At 32.2% G+C, this 23,142-nt stretch overlaps 3 protein-coding genes across 4 annotated transcripts; 2 read left to right on the top strand and 1 right to left on the bottom strand.

Moving 5' to 3' along the window:
* The first annotated feature begins 617 nt into the window (after window positions 1–617).
* LOC111881095 (histone H3.2) lies at window positions 618–1,256 on the top strand. Its single transcript, XM_023877489.3, has one exon. The coding sequence runs from the start codon at window positions 693–695 to the stop codon at window positions 1,101–1,103; it is 411 nt and encodes a 136-aa protein (XP_023733257.1). The 5' UTR covers window positions 618–692; the 3' UTR covers window positions 1,104–1,256.
* A 478-nt stretch (window positions 1,257–1,734) lies between these two features.
* LOC111881067 (uncharacterized) lies at window positions 1,735–4,449 on the bottom strand. Its single transcript, XM_023877456.3, has 6 exons — window positions 3,923–4,449; window positions 3,248–3,406; window positions 3,001–3,150; window positions 2,602–2,721; window positions 2,406–2,492; window positions 1,735–2,321 (listed from the first exon to the last, which is right to left on the bottom strand). Exons 1-6 carry the CDS (start codon window positions 4,301–4,303, stop codon window positions 1,893–1,895), a joined length of 1,326 nt encoding a protein of 441 aa, XP_023733224.1. The 5' UTR covers window positions 4,304–4,449; the 3' UTR covers window positions 1,735–1,892.
* A 3,829-nt stretch (window positions 4,450–8,278) lies between these two features.
* On the top strand, window positions 8,279–11,468 carry LOC111881080 (protein FAR1-RELATED SEQUENCE 4). 2 transcript variants are annotated; one of them, XM_023877472.3, is made up of 4 exons: window positions 8,279–8,435; window positions 8,850–10,970; window positions 11,057–11,113; window positions 11,206–11,468. In XM_023877472.3, exons 2-4 carry the CDS (start codon window positions 8,970–8,972, stop codon window positions 11,359–11,361), a joined length of 2,214 nt encoding a protein of 737 aa, XP_023733240.1. In that variant the 5' UTR covers window positions 8,279–8,435; window positions 8,850–8,969; the 3' UTR covers window positions 11,362–11,468. The 2 variants fall into 2 exon arrangements, with proteins under 2 accessions (XP_023733240.1, XP_023733239.1); XM_023877471.3 differs by having other exon boundaries at window positions 8,287–8,504.
* Window positions 11,469–23,142: the final 11,674 nt, after the last annotated feature.

The raw sequence follows: 23,142 nt of genomic DNA, 5'->3' as shown, positions 1-23,142 counted from the left end.
ATTTGAATTGCTTGAAAAACAAAACCAGTGTAACACTCTACACTCCGTACCTCCGTAAACCGATAAATATCTTTAGTTATTATAACATTCAAAATGCTATCCATTTAAATTTAAAGTGACTATTTAAATTTAATGCTTAAATCATACAAAAACGTTAGATTAAAACATAACATGGAATACATAATAGATCTAATGGTTGAATCATATGAGATAACCTTTATACCTATTGTTAGTTTTAGTCATTTTACCATTAAAATGATTTATTTGTTAAAAATAAAACATTTTAAGTCGATGATTAATTAGGTTTTAGCAGACTTTGCCTATCCAAAATTTAAAATAATATTTTAATTATATAACTGTAACAGTTTTCATAAGGAATGCCAAAAGAAATAAACAAATTCCCAAATTAAACATGTTAAAATATTGCTAAAACACATTACATGTGTGTTCATGCCTTCATGGCATCTTATTGATTATCAGCACACGGATCGCGATCAATACCCTTTCCCACCGTCGATTTATTTTCAATCCAACGGGGAAAAGGATCGCACGAACCTCTAAAGTTTCAAAACTTGCCGCCATCTAACCCATTATAAAAACCCTTGCACAACGCCACATACACCCATCGAACTGTTTCCACCTCCAAATCTTTCTGCTCTCTTCCGATTTCCAGCTTCTCACTGAATACCAAAATGGCTCGTACTAAGCAGACAGCAAGGAAATCCACCGGAGGAAAGGCTCCAAGGAAGCAGCTGGCTACCAAAGCAGCAAGAAAGTCGGCTCCGGCGACCGGAGGGGTGAAGAAGCCACACAGATTCAGGCCAGGAACCGTAGCTCTTCGAGAAATCAGAAAGTATCAGAAGAGCACTGAGTTGTTGATCAGGAAACTGCCGTTTCAGAGGCTTGTGAGGGAAATTGCTCAGGATTTCAAGACGGATCTTCGATTTCAGAGCTCTGCTGTTGCTGCACTCCAGGAGGCGTCCGAGGCGTACCTAGTTGGATTGTTTGAGGATACTAACTTATGCGCGATTCATGCTAAGAGAGTCACTATTATGCCTAAGGATATGCAACTCGCTCGTAGGATTCGTGGTGAGAGAGCTTAAGTTTTCGATCTGATTTGGCTTGCTGAAGATGTTGGTAAGGGTTTTGGTATGTTAGAAGATCATTATTAGGCTGATTTCTATCTTTGTTTTTGTGTAAATTGATGTATGTCCATGGATTCTGGTATGTTATTCTATTGGAGTATCGTTTTCTCATGTTATTGGATTCTTAGCCTTACTGCTTGTTCTGCAACTAATATCCGAGTTTCAATTTTCATTGTTGTTTAATCTTCACGTTCATAGAGAACTATAGAATTCTATGGATTTATTTTAGGACTATAATTTAATCGTGCATTAAATGTAATTTAGCTTTATTTAATAAAATGTATGCTTCAATAATACAATGTTATCAATAATATGATAATTTATTATACATACATAATTTATTTTGGATATTAATTTGTAGGACTAATCTAATGAAATTATTGTAATAAAAAAATTGTGGTCAAGTTTGTATATACCTGATAAAAATATGGACTACTTTCGTAAAAATTATAAAAATGAGATTTAGAACACATCAAGTTCTTTTTGGGAACCAGAAAGTTAATGTTATAAAGTATAAACCATATCAAAGAGCAACCTTTGAGCATTGAGCAACCAAGAATGCTTATTATTGAGTAAATAACAACTAACAAGCACACACAAACCACAAATAATATTTAAGTTTCCTGATTAAAATAAAACAAGAGAACAATCCTTTAATAGGTGAACGATAAATAAACATATTACTAAGCTCTCTTTATATTCTTTCTTTCTAGCTTTATAAACTTAAACCACTTCATATTTTAAAGTCTAAACCCATCTCTTATGTGAACCTGAAACTCTAGATTTTATTGTACCACTTTTTCTACTCTTAAAATCTCCAGAACCAGATCCCGAATTACTCTGTTGATTCATAGACTTCTCTTTTAAAGGACTTACTGGCCTTGGAGGCTTTTGGGTAAATTTATCAGAGAATTTTCGTTCTTCATTTTTCTCTTTTCCTCTTGAACTATTGCTATCTCTTTGTACATTTTCATTCTTCACATAATGAACTTGTTTTTCATTTTTCAGCAAAAAAACTGGTTTTATCTTTTTGGTGGAGCAATCTGAATCTGAAGATGAAGGACTGGTTGTGCTATCCATATCATAAACCAGATTGTCTGTCATGGCTGGAAGCTTTTTTGAGCTTGAATTTGACTTAGAAGTAGAAGATCTCCTAAGTCTTGTGAGGTGAATTACCTACAAAAGGATTTATAAATATTATTAGAATGATAGAATATAGAATCCCATATGAAGTACAAAAGATTTACACATAATTGATACCTTTTGTTCAAGAACCACCATGTCCTTTCTAAGCTTCGTGATAATCATGTTTTTATGGCGGATAATGTCTTCCAGCTCTGAAATTCTCTGTTTTATACAAGAAAAAGAAACCATTGATAACATAAATTGTAAGAAAGCAGAGGAATAAATTTGGATTTATGATTTAAAGAACTGCAAATAGTTAAAAGAAATATACCTTTGAACCGAAAGATTCTGTTGTGTGAATAAAAGCAGACAACTCATTTATTAACGCATCCTTGTCTTCATATTCTTCTCTGGTGTTGCCAAAATCTTGTTCGATTGATGAAGTATTCCACTGTATAAGTTATGGGAAAAAATATGATTAGTGTTAACGAATTAAATAACTAAAAATAGTTGTTGGGAAATAGTGTCACAGATTCATAAAAACCCGTCAAAATTGATCACAAGAATATACGTGGAAACTCCAAAACCAGAGAAAAACTACGGATGACAAAAGTGAGAAATTCAGTATATAACAAATTACAACAACCGCATAGACTAATCTCTCAAGCCACCCCAAATTAGACCCAAAGTCACCAAAAAAATCTCAAACATTTATTTATTTTACATCTACCTGAGCATCTACTGTGGAACTGACACTAGGAGCCCAGTCTGACAAATCAGACATACGGCGTTCTTCTGGTTCCATCTCAATCTGTGGAGGTATCTTACACTTGATCATGTCTTCATCATCCACAGATTTCACAATAGAATTAGAATCTGCCTGAATTATAAGAAAGGCAAAAAAGTATCATCAACAAGAGTTATTTTGAAAGCGACAAGTATATGGAAGGAGTTATTGATGACAAAAGTTTCTTTACTTCTATAGATTGTGATGGAAGCTGATGATGATTACATAGGCGACACCCACAGCTTGAAAACTTGAAATTATAAGAGGAAGTATCAGGCTGATCCTTGAAATAATTCACCTGCTCACATAAATTCTCAAGTTTTTGTTGCATGCCTAAAAGCACCTGATCCTGAAAACAGTTTGAGACGAAAATGAATCTTTCATTTCTTTCATTTCTTTGTTCAATTCTTCATTTGCAAACAAATGAAGCGATGAATCTTTGATAATAGGTTGTTAACTCATAGAATAGAAATAAAATCTGTTTAAATTCAACATTGAAAGTTCATAATTGGGAATTTAATACTGGAATTTGAAATTCAAGAGTTTCACTTGTATATTGGGAAGTGTAATACTGCAGATTTAAAGCTCATAAAGCCTAAAATCCACTGATTACAAATGAATGCTTCCTAGTTCCTATTCATTTAATGAACCCTAAAGGCAGGTCAGTTCAAATCAAAACCTAATTTAGTGCAAAATTGAGAACAGGGTCATATTTTAGAAAACGAATACTTCCGATTCAAGATCTAATCGACAAATAAACACTGGATATATTTGTTTAATGTAGAAGAAATAAGAGCATAGTAACGTATGTAGAGGCAAAATTCTGGAAGTATAAATAAATTGATTAAGAATTTAGAATACGAACCCTAATTTCAACAGACTTAGTGAGTTGGATAATCTGTTTGTTCTTCTTCGAATTGGCAGCAGCAACTGCAATGATGGCGACAATCAGAACCCGATGCATAGGACTAAAGAGCTCCCACGCAATAGCTTCATCGGGGCTCAATCCACCTCCAATGGCTTTCGATGAGCTTGCTTCTTCGGCTCCGACGATCCGACCCTGTAGAGACACCCAAGCTAGCTGTTTCGCCGCCCGTACTGGTTGCGTCGGAGGGGTGAAATTGCTTGAGAGCCGGCGAGGGGATGGGGAAACTTGAGAAGGAAATGGTGAGAGAGAAATCCATGGCGGCGGCGGTGGTGCGTAAGAGGATGCTCTGAAGTTAATTTCATCGTCGGCGTCTTCCATGGCGGTGGAAAGAGGTGATTGAATAGTGAATACAGCGGTTTACGGCTGTCCAGTTTTCCGGTTTGAATATGTATTTAAATTTTGAACAAATGAATTATGAGAGGGAATATTATTACACTTTGTTTTTTAGTTAGCCGTTGGGCTCTTCAAATAAAATTATTTTATTACCAAATATTCATATTCTTGAATAAAAGTAATATATATTTATCATAGTATATTAATTATAATTGTAAAAAAATATATATTTTTTTTGAATAAAAAATATTTATAAAGTTAATTATTATAACACATTGCCTACGATTTTTAGTTGATATATAATGTTTGATTGGCTTGAGATAAATTATAGGTTATAATTGATCAAGTTTAATTAAATTAGTCAAACCGTAAATTTAAAGGTATAATCAAATCTGCAATAAAAAATAGCAATTCATAATTAAAAAGAAAAACAAATTGTAGCTAAAACAAAGATAGTTTGGTTTAATTATATTATATTTGAGATACCTATTTTTCAAATTAATATTTATTGTCTATTTATAACATAATAAAAATTGAGGGATCTAGTTGATTATTGATTCTGCAACATAACATTTAAATTGACATAGTTGGTAAGTTGGTAAATGGATCCCTTTATAGCACAGTCGATTCTAAAACATATCTTCAAATATAATTTTTTTTATTTAAGTACGTTATATTTTTATATAATATCCCCGATTCAAAACATTTTTAAAATTTTAAGATCACGATAAACATTTGTTTTACCCATAACTGATGTCATGACTCATGACAATTTTTGTCACATTTTTTTTTTTGGGTTTCGAATAGTTCGTTTTTGAAACTCATTCTAATCATACTTTATATCACGATTGTACTCATTTATATCCAAAATATAGAACTATATGTCTATACATTAAATTCCCTTTGTTTATATTATCAAAATAATTCATTGTCTTCTCCGTTAAACATCAACGTACACATATACTGTTACAATGTCATTTGGGTTTTATGGAATGGACTATAAACATCTACATAAATGATACATGGGCCGTAAATATAAAAATACAAACACACTAATAATCCCCAACATTTTTATCCGAAGAAGAGCCTCATACGTTCAACTCGACTCGGGTAGAAATCGTAGAATAGTGTCGTAGGTAGGCCTTTGGCGAAAATGTTGGCGTATTGATCGGAAGGCGGGGCGTGAAGGACACGAATCAAACAAAGAGCAACTTTGTCTCGGACAAAGTGAATATTAATCTCTATGTATTTAGAGCGTCGATGTTGCACCGGGTTGCATTAGTGAATCTATAATCTATATAGGTTGGGCACAAAAATTAAAAATATATCCATGTACATTTTCTTGGGTCAGTCAAATGGTTGATTACTTATTAATCTCTAATTAGTAATTACAATTTCTAGAAAAAGATACAAAAATCATTTTATTTGATATGGGGACAAAAGCCAAATAGAAGCCAGAGTTAGGGAAGATTTTGGAAATATTCCAAGAAATGGTCTACAATTAAAATTATGAGTAAAATGTAGGGACCATATTTAATGTTTTGTTAGGTGCTTGTTTCCGCCTAACACTATAACAAGACAATAAAAAGACTTTAATTTTCTTTTTTCAAATAACCAAATGGATACAACTTGAAGGGCTAATCAATAATTTTTTATGCAATTTATATATATAACATGTAGAATTTCCCCATTGAGGGCACCTACCCCCACACACATTTACCTGCATTGTCCCTGGGAGTTGAATGACATGTAAACTGCATTGATGTTGTAACAATATACTATAGTGACATTCAAGGGATGGAAACGAAGCCCGTGAAGGAGATTTCAAAACCGCGAAGTCTCACTAACCATGTCTGACACACCATGAGATAAGATTATCGCCAATAAAACACAATGACTAGAAGTGGAGCGTCCGTTGGTAGGGCGACCACCATAGTTAGCATCTGCTTAAACAATAAGATTTGATGTAGGAGACACATGAATCTGAATGTCGTGATCAATGGTATCACATATGTAATTTAGGATGTGCTTGAGATTGTGAAGGTAAAGCTCTTAGGGATCACACATGTATAGACAAATATGCTGAACAACAAAGGCCAGATCAAGACGAGTAAACGTAAAGTACCGGAGAGCCCCAACAAGACTATGAAACATGGACGAGTCAACAACTTCCATTGAAACCCTCGTAAGAAGTGAAGAAAAAAATATCAAATAAATATTTCATTTTGACCGTAAATTCTTTTATAGTAGATTAAGTGACTCAATGAGTAACATTCAAACCCCAACCAACTTATCAGCGAACCAATTTTTCATTTAATGTTATATGTTATATATGTTAGTATCAAGAATCGATAAACAATAACGGACACACAATAATAAGATGTGAAGAAAAAAGAACGCAAAGATTTAACATTATTTACACGATTAAGTAATCAACTAATCCACATACGAACTAGAGAATGTTTTTATTAGTGGTAAAAATACAATCATTATGCACATGCTTTATACTTAGGGTACAATTATACATGGAGATCTATTTATAAACGCATGCTAACCTAAAATCTGCTTAAAGGCCTAAAACTTAATAATCTAAAAACAAGCTTTCTAGTTAATGGAAATGCACCGCAAATTTTGTTATGAGCATCATAAACATTTTTCTGAGCACCATATACCTTGGAATGAAGTCAAAGGAAGGTCCAGACTCCATTCTAAGTCTCAGTATTGACAATGAGGTCAAAAGAAAGATCAGACTTCACAATCCAACAATATTGAGTGTTTACCAAAGCCTAAAAATGTGGTTTTCAGTAATCCAACCCACATCACCTCAACCTCAAGAGTCAAGAGAGTCGTGTAACCTACCTAAAAGAAGCTTAAGACCCATGAGGATAAAAAATAGTCCAAGTCTGCAAGGTGCTACACCTTAAATGAGTGACCCTACAACTAGGAGCACCCATATACTCCAAGAGTTGGACTCGAGTCCATTATCCGTTTCATGTAGTTTACCAAAACACCGAATTTGTCATCTCATAACCAAATTAGATGTGCCTTGGAGGCTATATTTGAGTAGTTGGGATTGTCTTAGGTGGTCATGGTTGTTTGTACTAATGTGGATGTAAAACAAACTGGATCTTGTATTTTTACATGCCTTAATACATTGTTAATATTGTATCAATAATTCGATGGCAAAAAAATAACTTCTTATCAAGTTACAACAGAAAGCATAATAGACATATTGTTTTAGTCTTGTATTCATATTATATATAATATGTTATTATTTTTAATGAATTTTTAACTGTTAAAACTTGTCAAGAACATTTAAAGAAGATGTTTAACATGATTTTACAATTTGCATCGGGTAAAGTTAGGGGTGGCAGATCGGATAGTCCTTTCGTATTTTTAGCTGACGAAACACAAAACGACAACTTTTATAAAACACGAACACGACATAACAATGATGTCGTGTTTGCTTTACTAACATGACAACGATCCATTTTAAACACGATAAAAACGACCAACATGACAAACACGAAAAAGATGAAATAAAATAAACTTTTAATTTCTTTTGTTCAACATTAATCTTACAAAGCACAAAAAAATAAGAAAAACACATATTAATATAATGTCAATTTTCTGTCAAATCTGATACAAACACGATACGACACAACATAATATTTTTTACACTTGACAGAAACATTAAATAAACAATAATTCGAATTTCAATTTCGTCTTAATTTCGTTGTGTGTCAAATATTTTTATCATGTAATTGATTGTCACCTACTTAAAATATGAAAAATACGAGGACCAATATATAATTTGAACAAAGTTAGGGGGTTTTGGATTTTTTTTTTCTAATTTGGAATGCAACATTATTTTAATTCCGAATCTACCCTTAAATCAAAGAATAACACGTGTCACCTCTACATCACGAGTGCACTTTAAAGCAAATACAAATGCGAGTACGGAAGCCGATCAAAATGTAACCAAGTTCTTTTAAAACCTTCTTCTTCATCCTCCCCCAAATTCCCAGAGAAACCCTAAAAATATCGAAACTGCGAATACATTGGCAATCTTGTGATCTCAATCGAAATTACTGCTACCTTCATCTCCATATCCTAGGTAGCTCTTCAATCTCTCGTGATTTATCTGCAATTTTGGTGAAATCTTCCTCGTCTCATATATTTCCCGGTATTTGATCTGAATTTCCATTTTCACTTATGAAATTTCGTTGCTTGATGCTATAATAACCTAAATATTCGTATATGCAGTTCAACGTTTTAATGCAACGCACACTTACATTTACATGCCAGATTCTCGATTCATGAATTGTACCTTTACTGATAGTTTTTACATATTTACTTTGAACATCTTAGCTAATTTCGGTCTGGGTTTTGAACTTAAGTTATGACGAAAAACTTGTGTTAAATTCCATCACAGTTCATATGAACTATGTTCTTTCTTTTGCTTAATTAGGAAATGTAATAATTATAAATTCTTCACCATTGATTTAACTTTTTGTCTTTCAATCTCCAGGCTATCTTCTGGATCAACAAGACACATACTTATGTATCCCTGAATATGGTAGACCAAATGTGAACATGTATTGTGGTTGAATTTTGAATTATTCAACATCTTCCATTCACCACTGCAAATATGGATATTAATACTGTTTCAGAGAGTATTAAATCAGAACCTCAAGAAACAATGGAATTCGATTCAAACGAAGCAGCATACGAATTCTACAAAGAATACGCGAAATCTGTTGGATTTGGAACTGCTAAACTGAGTAGTCGTCGTTCAAGAGCATCAAAAGAGTTCATTGATGCTAAATTCTCATGCATAAGATACGGAAACAAACAGCAATCTGATGATGCAATCAATCCAAGACCTTCACCTAAAATAGGTTGTAAAGCAAGTATGCATGTCAAAAGAAGACAAAATGGAAAATGGTACATTCATAGTTTCATAAAAGACCATAACCATGAGCTTTTACCTTCTCAATCACATTTCTTCCGAAGCCATAGAAACTCTGATCCTCTCAAGAACGACACCAAGGTACGTAGAAAGACGATATTATCCTCCATGTCAAAACAATATAACATATATCAATCAACTGGTTTGGAGAGTTATCTTAGAAATCAAGATGACAGGGGTAGGAGTTTGACATTAGAAGAAGGTGATGCTCAAATACTTCTTGAATCATTTGTCACAATGCAAGAAGAGAATCCAAAATTCTTTTATGCTGTTGATTTAAACGAAGAACATCAACTCAGAAACGTATTTTGGGTTGATGCAAAAGGCATGGATGATTACACAAACTTTAGTGATGTGGTTTCTTTTGACACGACTTATTTTTACAACAAATATAAAATCCCATTGGTTCTTTTTATCGGTGTCAACCAACATTGTCAACCTACATTACTTGGATGTGGATTGATTGCAGATGAAACATTATTCACATTCATTTGGTTATTTCAAACATGGTATTTAGCAATGGGAAGTAAGTCTCCAAATGTAATAGTCACTGATCAAAGCAATTCTCTAGAAGCAGCCATTGTAGCAGTTTTCCCAGACACCCGACATTGTTACAATCTATGGAATGTTCTAGAAAAAGTTTCAAGGCAACTTGATTATTTAAACCCATGGCATGACACTTTCATGGCAAAATTTAGTAAATGCATACAAAAATCATGGACTGAAGAAAAGTTTGATAAAAGATGGGGTAAATTAGTTAACAAATTCAATCTTAATGATGACACATGGTTTCAATCTTTATACCAAGATCGCAAACTGTGGGCCCCAACTTTTATAAAAAACATTTCTTTCGCTGGTTTGTCTACATTTTCTCGATCCGAGAGTCCGAATTCCTTCTTTGACAAATACATTCATCCAGAAACTTCTTTGAAAGAGTTTCTAGAACAATACAAAGTGATAATGGAAGATATACACGAAGAACAAGCGAAAGCAGATTTCGACACGTGGCATGATACACCCGAGTTGAAATCCCCATCACCCTTTGAAAAACAGTTATCTTTCGTATACACTCATGAGATCTTCAAGAAGTTTCAAGATGAAGTGTTGGGAGCAGCTGCGTGTCATTTAAAGATAGAAAAAGAAGAAGGGAATTGTGTGACTTATGTAGTCAAAGACTTTGAAACAAGTCAAGATTACATGGTGGAATGGAATGAGACACAATTGGATATTAATTGTTCTTGTAGGACATTTGAGTTTAAAGGGTTTTTATGTAGACATGCAGTTGTTGTTCTTCAAATGTCTGGTGTCTTTAGTGTTCCGTTTAAATACGTATTACAAAGATGGACAAATGCAGCTCAAAGTAAGTACCCGATTTCTGAAAAACTTGAAAATGTACAAACGAAAACACGAAGACTCAATGATTTATGTAGGAGGGCTATAATTTTGGGGGAAGAAGGGTCGATTTCTCAAGAGAGTTACAAGATTGCATTGGGTGCAATAAAAGATGCTTTGGTGCAATGTTCGAATGTAAATAATAATAATAATAATAATAATTCTGTTGTGAATGAAGTAAGTGTAAGACCTTCAACATCAACGTATGAGGAAGAAGAGCAAGTGCCTAATTTGAATGTGGAGAAGTTGAAAAAGGGTGTTAAGAGAACAGAAAATGGGAAAGAGAAGGTTTGTTTATTTGTTTATTTGATTAATTGGTTATAATTTTTTAACTTTTCACCATGGTAATAATAAACTTATGTCATATGATTCAGGTAGCTACACAACCAGAAGTTGTAAATATTGGAATCGATGCGAGTTTTCACCACATGGTTTGTGTTTAATCTTTATTCTTTCCCCATCAATATAAGTATAATTTGTTTATATAATATTATAAAAAAAATGGTTATATTTATTTTTTCAGGAACTTCCTAACACAAGGCTGTTACAATTACACAACATGATGCCACCACATTTACAAGGTGTAGTAGTAGTACCCACAATGTTTCACAATGTGGCATCTTCACAGTTTCATAATGTAGCTTCAGCACAATTACAAAACACTCGTCTTCCACATTAGTTCAAGTTCTATCCCTTTTTGTTGATAATATTTTATTGTAATCTAGCAAATATTAATTCACACTGTTAATTTTGTGAAAATATCAGGAACTATTTTATTTTTGCTTATTGAGATATAGATTTCCATCTAGTAATCTACCAAACATTAATTCAACAGTCAACAGACAGCAATAGTATGTTGACTATCGATGAAAGGTAAAACCGGAAGAACTTTAGTTTTGAATTTTGGATTTTAACCATTTACAATCCTTAATCGTTCATTTCATCAAACACCGTTTTCCATTACCATTATGGTTTATGTTACTAGAGCTAGGATGCTATCATAACTAACAAATAATAAAGAGAAAATAAATAGCATTGAAAACTTAGAAAATAACAATATGTATAATAAATAATAAGAGGAAATCGTTTTGACATTAATGGAGTGGTTTATATTTAAAAATACTTAATGGTTTAAGTATTATCTTACTTTTATTGTATATGGGAGGTAGGTAGATCCCATCGTTCAGATAAGAAAAGATAAGAAAAAAAAAGTAAGCATGTAATGTAATAGTAGCACACCAATAATTTTAGGAGTAGCAGATTTTTTTTTTAATTATTTTTTTTTTTTTCAAAACTACACTATTTGCGATATTTTTAAGTGTAGCAATTTAGGGGTGTCAATCCCAACCCGATTCCAACCCAATAAGTAGCAGGTTGGGTTAAAATTTTGAATCCATTTAATTAAATTGGTCAATCTGTTTAACCCGTTTAATTAAATGGGTTGGGTTAAGGTTGAAAATTTTAATCCCTTTACAACCCGTCAACCCGTTTAAAAAGTTTAAATATTTTTTATTTATATTTATTTACTATTATTATTTATTGATCATTATATTTTGGTTATTTTTTATTTATCAAAAACCATGGGCCAGTAACCATTATTGGAATGCAAGTCGGTAAAAGTGATAATTGAGTTGTGTAAAATTTAGAAATTAAACGTTTATAATGTTTTTTGGTTGTAAACACTTAGATATGTTTGTATTATGGGCCTATAAAGTTATTACTGTATATTTTTCAAACTTGAACAATTATTATAAATTATAAACAATTTTATTTGAAGAATTATTTGATTATTAAGAAGTTTTTTGTGAAAATTTAAACATGTTTAACCTGTTTAGTAAATAGGTTGGGTTGCTAAAACAATAAACAAGTCAAACCGATTTCAATTCATTTACTAAAAAGTTTGGGTTGGGTTGAGAATTCCCAACCCGTTTACTTAAATAGGTTGCGTTAGATAGAGATTTTCAACCCATTTAGTTAAACAGGTCAACCTGTTTATGACCCAACCCAACCCATTTCTCAAATGGTGACATGGTCGATTTTTTTTTTTGGTTTAATGCTAGAATTTGAAAAAACATTAATTGGGTTGGGTGGTTACAAAAATCAATTATAACTATTGTTTTATGTTTTGTTGTTTTTCTAGTTCTTTTTAATAAAATCCCTGCCATTAAAAAAAATTCCTAGTGAGAATAAGTGTGTGTTCGGTTCCAGAACCATAAGATTGAAAGTACTTGACTCATTGTTATGGAGTCGAAAATAATTGAAAATCATGTTTGAAATTCAAAAATAACCGAAAAACCGAGACTATCGATGTGATTGGAAACTACATCCCTAGTGAATGTTTTTGATGGTTAAATACATGTTAAACATTACCTAAATCATTTTATAACGATAATTTGTAATACTTATCTATTTGGCTATAATAACCGGCCATATAAATATACCAACGACATTATATATATATATATATATATATATATATATATATATATATATATATATATATATATATATATATATATATATATATATATATATATATATATATATATATATATATATATATATAGGGTTAGGTTCATGTGAGACGGCCTAATTTTATGAGACCGTAAGACGCATTTTTTTTTTATTTTTTTAATTTTTTTTAGTTAATTCAAGTTCCGAAAATAATATTTAAAAAAAGAATTTTTGGATTTTTCCATTTATTTTGCATTTTAAAATTGTTTTTTAGAATATGTACAATGTAATATTCTATTAGAATATTTCACGTATTTTAAAAAAAATAGATTTTTTTAAAACTTTTTTTAATTTTTTTTTAGTTAACTCAAGTTCCGAAAATAATATTTTAAATTTTTTTTTTAGATTTTTTCATTTATTTTGCATTTTAAAATTATTTTTTAGAATATGTCAGTGTAATATTTTATTAGAATATTTCACGTATTTTAAAAAAAAATGGATTTTTTTTATTTTATTTTTTTAGTTAATTCAAGATCCGAAAATAATATTTAAAAAAAGAAATTTCGGATTTTTCCATTTATTTTACATTTTAAAATTATTTTTAGATTTGGTCTCACGGTCTCACAAAATTAGAATGGTCTCAAATGAACCTGAACCTATATATATATATATATATATATATATATATATATATATATATATATATATATATATATATATATTCAAATGAGAACCCCTAAAAGTTAAGAATCCTAAAAACCTCTAAACTTAAACTACAAAATAAGATATGGGTTATTTTTCTTGCATCCAAACACTCCTACTCGTCTTCAAAATCTCAAACACAAACCCTCCATCTATCATCATCAACTACCACAATTGCCGCCACCTACCGGCGCCGCCACCTACCGTCGCCATCGCCGTTGACCGACGTCGGGTCTTGCCATCGTTACCATCATATTCCAACATCATCTTTTTCTCTTCATTTTTTGGTGAAACACCACCAGATCTACATCAGATTTGGTGTGTTTGATGTATTTCAAGTCTAGATCTACTCCATCACCACATTAGATCTACTCCACCACTGATTTTCACCACCACTGATGTTCAGATCTGTGAGCTCCGATGACACATCTTTATCTCGCCTCCATTTTTTTCTCTCGATCTCCATAAAAGACCACCAGATCTGTTCAAATCTGGCCCACCACCAGCTCTACCACCCATAGATGTATGTTTTCAACCTCCAAAATCTTTTGTTTTCATTAGATCTGAAGCGGTTCAATCCATATCTATGATCTCCGACGTTAGAACTATGATTTCTGACAGCAAATATATGATTTTCGCGTATGGATCTATGATTTATGCCTTCAGATCTACGACTTCTGACGAGATTGACGAACTAGATCTGAGATCGATGTCAACTGCCACAACAATACTGCATTGTCGCTCCGGTGTAGCACCGCCCACTCAACTCCATCTTTTTCTCTCTGATCTTTAGTGAAACAACATCATATTTGCATCAGGTATGTTGCTATTTGTTTACTTTTTTTCTTTCTTTCTGTTAAGTCGTGAATTTAATGTTCTAATCTTTCATTTGTTGTTTACTTTTGTTAAATATAGTTTTTTCTACTATTAAGTTGTTAATCCATGTTTATTATGTTTTTTTTTTCCAATGTTTGCATCAAGTTTTTATTCACTTTATGTTTTATTGTTGTTAAGCTGTGAAATGAATTTAAAATGTGTGTTATTATGTTAGTGTTTCTCAGATAATATGAATTTTGATTTTTTTAAGTTTTGAACTGTGATGTTTTAATGTTTCAACTATTGTTTAGTTTTATTTAAGTTAGTTACTGTGAATGCGTGAATTAATACGTTTTTATGTTATAAATACAATGAATGAGAGTTCTAAACTGATTACTAAACCGTGAATGAGAGTTCTGAAAAACTCTATTAAACTGTGAATTTATGTGGTGCACACAATGTATCTGATTAATTTTGTATACTAAACTGTGAATTGTGTATTATGTTGTAAATTTTATTCACGACTTAATATATTAAATTCACAATTTAATACATATAAATGTCTTCATATATTAACGTCTAAATATAAGTTTTTGATAAACAAATTCACAATTTATTAATTTTGTATACTAAACTGTGATTGTGATTCATTGAATTATAACAAACATTCTGAAAGAATACCAAGTATAATTCTTAAAAAATAATAACATTCTAGATGTCTTGTGTATGTTTGACCTCTAAGCCAATTCAAAATATGCTAGCATTATATGAGATTGATATTTTGTGACATTGACATTCTGTCAGAATTGTATTGCATGAGAATGATTTTATACAAGGAGCCTTTCCCATCAGGTCTTCAAGCCATTCTTTAAGCCATTTCTATCACAAATTCATTGCCAAATACTTTGTAGTGATACACTTGTAACAACTGCACATTAAACATATAATTAATTAACTACAAATTCTATCAGAATAAAGCAATAATATTCTTATATAATAAACTATTCTTTCAGAATGGAAATATTATAAAAAGGTAAACAAGGTCAAAGCTATAATCAGCCCATATGTTTGTTTGCTTCAACATCATAAACATAAGGAAAAATCAGTTTGCTTCAACATCAAATCTATGATCAGGATAGATGTTTGCTTCAACATCATAAACATAGATTGAATCATCAATACTTCCAGCTACAAGTTCTCTGCCATCAACGAATGGTGTCTCTGAATTTCTGAAAAAAATAAAAAATTACAAAAACCTAACTCAAAAAACTTAATCAAAGATCAATAAAGTTCATGTAAACTTACCAGCATCTCCTCATTAACCGGTGATTCCATCACTAACCATGTATACAATCTGAGAATGTCATATTTCTCTTTGGCATTTCATCAAACACTTTAAGGGCGCTCCCTAAATCACCACATTTTCTATGAATCATGAATGAAATAAAAAACCAATTCAGAACCATTAACATCAAATGAGTTACACAGGAGGGTATATCTCCTGTGTTTGGTTTCCATACGATCGAAGAAAAAAAAAGCATAAATGGTTATGTGGCTTCAGTTTTGATTGAAAATGGTAGAACCCCCATTTTTTTAACCACAGCCACTGAATCATTATTGTAACGAAAACTTATGAACAAACATAAAATCAAATTCCAATAACATTATAACACACAAATAATAACATTAATAGAGATAATTTGTTGTACTCCTGGTTTAGTAATTACATCAAACACATGGTGGGCATTGATGAATTCTAACAGATTGTTACTAGACATTTCGGTTGTCCATGGGAATTGGGAGTATTTCTTGCAAATTGCCAAAGTATTTACAGAACTTAATTTAACCTGGGATTTATGTTGATCACAGATGACAAAATGAGCAACTAGAAATTGTTCGTTTACAAATAGGGTCCATATTTGGGGAAATCCAAGGAAAAGAAACAACATGTACCTCGTGTTCATGCTCCATCTGATACCCAGCTTTGCGCCATTGAGCAAGCGTAGATCCATGAAATACAACGACTGTAAAATAGGAATCTAAAAGAAGGATTATGTCTGGAGTGATAGAAGCGACGTCTAAGAGAGCTGGTTAAGACCTAAAACACAATTCCAAGTCATCTCAATCTCCAAAACGATGAACGAACCCAATCATGCTAAAAGAAAATAGATTCAATATTCAAATATACTTGTACGAATTGAGAGCGTCACATATTGATTAGGATTATGCGAGATCAAGAATTGATCGTCAGGAGGGAAGAAAAGGGTTCGTGCGTTTCTCTTCTCCATCTCGTGTGTGCGCATCAGAAAAAAACGAAGAAACGATCGACTCCTTCTATCTGTGATGTGTGTCAACTGGAAGAAGAAAGAAGAAATCAAGGTCTTGATCGATTGTGTTGTGGGGTGTCGGTCATTCATCTTGGTAATTCCTTGAATATAACACACCATACATATCACACGATATCTATGTGATATGTATGGTTTTTATATCTATGTGATATGTATGGTTTTGATATCTAGGTGGTATCTATAGTTTTAATATCTGATGTAGTGGATGATTGTGTGATTTTGTGTAGTGACTTGGTTGACTGAGGGACAATACTTGGGACGAGTATGAGTAGGTGTGAATAGTAGTAGAGATCTATACTACTGGAAGCACAGGACTCACGCTTGGATCAGAGAAAGTCACAAGGTTACCAAGAAGCTAATAATTGATTCCATTTTATTCAAGTATGTCATTATCATTGTTTCGGTAATGACTAGTAAGATGGTTGTTATTCCGACCCTAGTGGTCATATTAAATTGAGTCCGACTATGATGAGAGGTCATCAGGACACAACCCATCGGTTAGTTACAATAGATAAAGGAATGTATTTATCCCAGGAAGAAGAAGGAGTCCGTAATAAGGATTTATTTTGTAACTTGAAGGTTACGATTGAAAGTATAACGTAGTACGAAAAGTAGATGCAAGATTTGGGCATCGTCTATAGTCAAGAAAGCCATAGAGTTAAACACTCTTTCAAGGAAATATAGAACTTACGGTTATTACCTAGGATGAAGAAATTAAGTGTGGAATCATTATATAAGCCCTATTTCGTTGATGATTCCTGGACGTAATCATCCTAAGGGGGAGATAATTGTAACGCCCGTAGATCAGGGCTAGTCAATTTAGAGACGATAAGCGTCAAAAATGACTTTTTGATAGAAGATTATTTAGAATGAATAATCTTAACTAAGTTGTAGTATATGTTACAAGGATTCCATACATATAAAGAACGCCCAAATCTGACTTCGTATGAAGAAGTTATGATTTATCGAAGTTTCGACTTAGCGGTATGCAGCCTGAAATACTCGATTTGAGATCGAGCGGTTTTTAGCCGAAACAATCTAAACGAGAATCGAAGATCTCGTTGTTGGTATCGAAGCGATGAAAAGTTAGGTGAGAACGGACGTCAAACGAAGAAGTTATGAATTTATAACGAAGTTTTTTCTGTCCCGGCCTATTAAAAATAAATAATAAAAATAAAGTCAAAATTAACCGACGGAGTCTAAACGAAAGTTGTAGAGCGTAGTCTCACCTACGCGTGGATATAAAGAACGTCGAAAACGAAGTTCGTATGAAGAAGATATGAATTTTCGAAGTTTATTAAATAATTAATAATTAAATTTAATTATTAAATCCGACATTATCCGAAGAGGAGTCATCGGACTCATCCGAAGTACGTCCAACGTACGAGCGTACACCCCGCGTACAGCGAAGCATGACACGCCTCACACTCGAGTTCTTCGGATACGTAAGCAATGACGATTTCGGATCAGTACGCCCCGCGTACTCCGAGGCTCCAGCCTCCTATAAATAGGATGCGAGGGCAGCCGACTCCTTTGCTATTTTTCTCTTTTCTCTCTCCCGTTTTGCATCGATTTGCGTGCCAGAAATACCCCGAAGCCCCGATAATATTCTCGAGCCCCGAAGCAAGTCCCGAGATCCCGAAGATCCCGAGAAGTGCGGTTCCCGAGCCGAAGCTCTGCCCGCGAGAAGTTCGATTTTTGTGGAGATCTTCAAGATCTACCGAAGAATATTACTTCTATACGCCGTAGTGCTGTCCGATCATCTTCTGATTAGGTGAGTGTGTGGTTACTTTCTTCTGACGCATAAATACGAAGTATTTTATACGAAATACATGTTATGTGTATATTTTGTTGTTATATGTGTGAATGTATATTCAATTTCTTCTACCGCATAGATATGAAGTATTTGCTATGAAGTACGTGCTAGGTGTTTATACAATGTTTATTTACTTGAGATAGATGTTGAAATAATGTTTTACACATGTTTTAAAAGATTTAAATTGTATACGTGTTTGCATCTACAAATATGTTGGGTAGAACATGGGTAGATGAAATAGTTGATGTGAGACGAAATAATAAGTATTTTTGAACTCAATGTGTTCATTAGGTATTTTTGAACTCTACGTGTTCATTTGGTGTTTGAACTCAATGTGTTCATTAGGTATTTTTGAACTCTACGTGTTCACTTGGTGTTTGAACTCAATGTGTTCATTAGTTATTTCCGAACTCTATGTGTTCACTTGGTATTTTTGGACTCAATGTGTTCATTAAGTATTTTTGAACTAGATGTGTTCACTTGGTGTTGTTGAACTGAGTGTGTTCACTAAGTGTTTTAGAACTAAGTATTCACCAGATGTTTTGAATTAATTGTTCACTAGGAGTGTTAGAACTAGGTGTTTGTTAAGTATGTTGAACTAAGTGTTTACCAATCGTAATTTGTGGACCTTGGCAGTGGTGGACTTTGTGTCAATTCCTTAGGTTAATCCTTAGGAATAAATGGATAAATGATAGTTGATTCTTAGGGTAAATCCTTAAGAAATAAAGGAGATAATGGGAATGAGTATTTGGGTTGATTGTTTGATAATTCAATATAATAAATGTATTATTGTGGGTTGAAAACCCTACATGCTCACCAGGCTCCCAAGCCTGACCCACTCAGTTTTCTTTTCATTACAGGTAATGACACAAGGGTATAAGTTGGCGGACTTGACGAGAGATTTTGGATTATAGATCAGTAGTTATAAATAACTATTGTAAGGTCTATTTTATATTGTTTATGCTTTTGGTCTGTATCGAACATGACATCCCAAGGTTTTATTATTTAATGAAAATACATTCTCTTTGAGAAATGTTTGGATAAATGGTTATCATATTTTTGTTTTTGGGAACAAATTCCGCAACAGTTTTCTTTAAACGATTACTCTGATTTTAAAAAACCAAAGCATAAACAAATCGGTCTTTTCTGGCCGTGAAATTGGGGATGTCACAGTTGGTATCAGAGCATTAGTTTAAGCGAACTAGGAATTTGTAGGAGATTTATAGACTTAAACTTAGAATGCTAAGTAATGATTGGGAGGAGTGTGTCTAAAATATGTTAGGTAGTACACCTAAATTGACACAAGCACGATTTTATTTTAGGAGTGATGCCTAAAATGCTTTTATGTGCTAGATGTTATATGTTGCCATATATGATTTTATTTGTTCGGATCTATGGTCTGTTGCCGACCGGATCTGGAAACCTTATGTGTTTAGGATTCTAAGCGTATGTCTACGGTATTAGAACTAGCATGTAAACGTTTCGGAGTAATAAGGATGATTTGAATATCTATCGTGAATGAGGATCTAATTTCACCTTATTCGGTGTGTAGATCAAAAATGGTGAGAACAAGGAGTGGCGTTGGAAACGCAGATGAAAACAGGAATCAACCGCCAGTGATTGAGCAAATACTCGTTGTAGCAGCAACACCAGAACCAATAACAATGGCTGGGGTGCAAGCCATGATTCGGGCTATGCTAGCCGAACAAAGGGATGAGATGCGACAAATGTTACATGAAAATAGGGACAAACCTATCATACCTATTGAGGAACCCGATCTGATTCCCGAACAATCGGAGGAAGGAAACAATAGTCGCGCTGTGAGTCAAGTTAGGACTCAAGGAGAACGAAGGAACGACCCGGAAAAGGGAAACAACAAGGATGGGAGAATGTACAAGAATTTCTTGGGCGCCAAGCCACCAAGTCTTTCTGGGAGCCCAAAGCCTGTTGAGATTATGGATTAGATCTCTGAAATGGAGATGGTATTTGAAAGTTGTGACAGTAGCAACAAATATATATAATTTTTATATGTTATTCACATATGAATAACATACATACTTGCATATTTGTTTTTTTTGTTTTAATAATCATATACTGAGAAAACATATTCATATATGAATATAACGTGGTAATTTAGTTTATACATTTCATCAAACAGTTGGAGTGCATACAATTTAACTTTTTTTAAAAATGTTAAAAACATGATATTTTGACTATTTAAATCTTACAAAAGAGTAGATTGATAGAGAATTATATGAATTTTTTCAAAAAAAAAACGATTTGATCTTTTTCTAACCTCAATTTTGAAGTTTTATTTGATAATCGATGTTGAATGAATGATATGAAGTAGATTTTTGTTGATTATCGATGATGTTGATCTAATAACGCTGGGAGTATAATTAATCATAGATGTTGAAGATCTGATCGTATTCAAGCACAAATGAAGGTTGAATTAAAAGAACCAAAAACGAATTTTTGTTGTTAACTGTTGAATCGTATTGATTATTGACGAAGATCGATAATTGATTAGCACTGGATAATGTTGATGATGGTTTAATTGAAGAAATCTGGATGATTGTTGAAAGTTGGAGAAGAAATTTGGATGATGAACGATGAATGAGTTTGAACTGTAATCTAATTCTCTACAGATACGTATTTGAGATTGAAGGTTGTTATCATATTTACAAGTTTGTCACCGTGTCTTTTTATGCTTAGATAAAATGAGTGACTGAGAATGATTTCTCATTCTCAACCTTTTTTATTTTCTCAATTGAACCCACCTCTCTCTCTCTTTCTCTTTATATATATATATATATATATATATATATATATATATATATATATATATATATATATATATATATATATATATATATATATATAGGGAAGAGTTATATGGAAAATGAATGATTAGGGCAACACATATTTGAACCAATGAAAACATGACAACACATCACTTCCACAATAACTTCCACAATACATTACTTGTGAAGAAAGAAATGGACACGTGTCATTTGATTATTGGTTCCGGTAGATGTTGCCCTAGTTATTTGTTTTCAATAGAACTCATTCCTATATATATATAGAGCATACCATTAACACGAATCTAGTTAAGGGGCTTTGAGTTGCTTTCATGACTACAAGTTATTATTCAGATTGGATTATCTTCGAATAAATTTCATTAAGGAAAGGTTGCAACATGATCCAACTTCGATATTCAAGCTTATTATCACACACACACACACACACATATATATATATATATATATATATATATATATATATATATATATATATATATATCATGTTTTGTATATAATAAATCAAACATAAATTAAAAAACAAATCAGTTTTTACAATTCAAAATCAAACACAAATTAGTAAATCAGTAAAATGAAGGTTGGTTGGTATAAACGGTAAAATACATTGATTTGTAGAGACATTTAATTGGTCAATATCACTTTCATTATTTAAGCATTTGTAATGTGTGTTGGTTTGGTATGTTATCTTATAATAATAATAATAATAACCAATGAGTTAGGGCCTAGAACCATTAATTAGAGACGAGCTTTATGATAAATGTGCATGTTATTTGTTAAAACATCGATATCAAACTCTACAATACATATTGCTCTTTCTGTTAAATGTCACCGGAGCCATTCATTGAATGATTTGAATCCAACCGTTTGAGCTTTACTATACGGTTAGTCCTTTTCGAAGTAAGATTAATACTATTAACAATTTGGATAGCTCAAACGCAAAAAAGCATTTAGTGAACTGACATGACAGGCCAATGGGTCAAATGGTTTAGATAAGCATTTACATTGTTTTTAATTATATAATTAAGTATCTTTTTAAATTATTTATATTTGTCATTTATTAGTTATTTTTTTTTTATTAAACGTAGTATTATTTTACCAGTCCCAACTAGTTTATTAGTCCTAATTTATTAGTCAATAATTAACATTTTGGCTAACAGGTAGTATGTTAAACATTACCATAAGATTGTCAGGTATACATACCCCAACATACAATAAAAATGTTGCCATCTCGGAATATTATTATCATTTTTTTGAACCATAAGGTTGCAAGGTATATTCCTCTTATTTTTTAATTGATTAATAAAAACAATATTTTATAATTATTAAAAAAAGATTATTTTATTTTTGCAAAATTAAAAAAAAATCTTAAAATGGCTACCCTAAGTAATTCATATTTCATAAAAGTATTTGCCAAAAAATCATAAAAATATTATATGAAGAAAAAAATCAAGTTAGATTGAGTGAGCCAAATTCAATACAAATATAAAAAAAAGTCAAGTTAG

The sequence above is a fragment of the Lactuca sativa genome, chromosome 1, assembly GCF_002870075.4.
Source record: "Lactuca sativa cultivar Salinas chromosome 1, Lsat_Salinas_v11, whole genome shotgun sequence".
Classification (NCBI taxonomy): Eukaryota; Viridiplantae; Streptophyta; class Magnoliopsida; order Asterales; family Asteraceae; genus Lactuca; species Lactuca sativa.
This window is presented reverse-complemented; position numbering and strand designations above follow the sequence as displayed.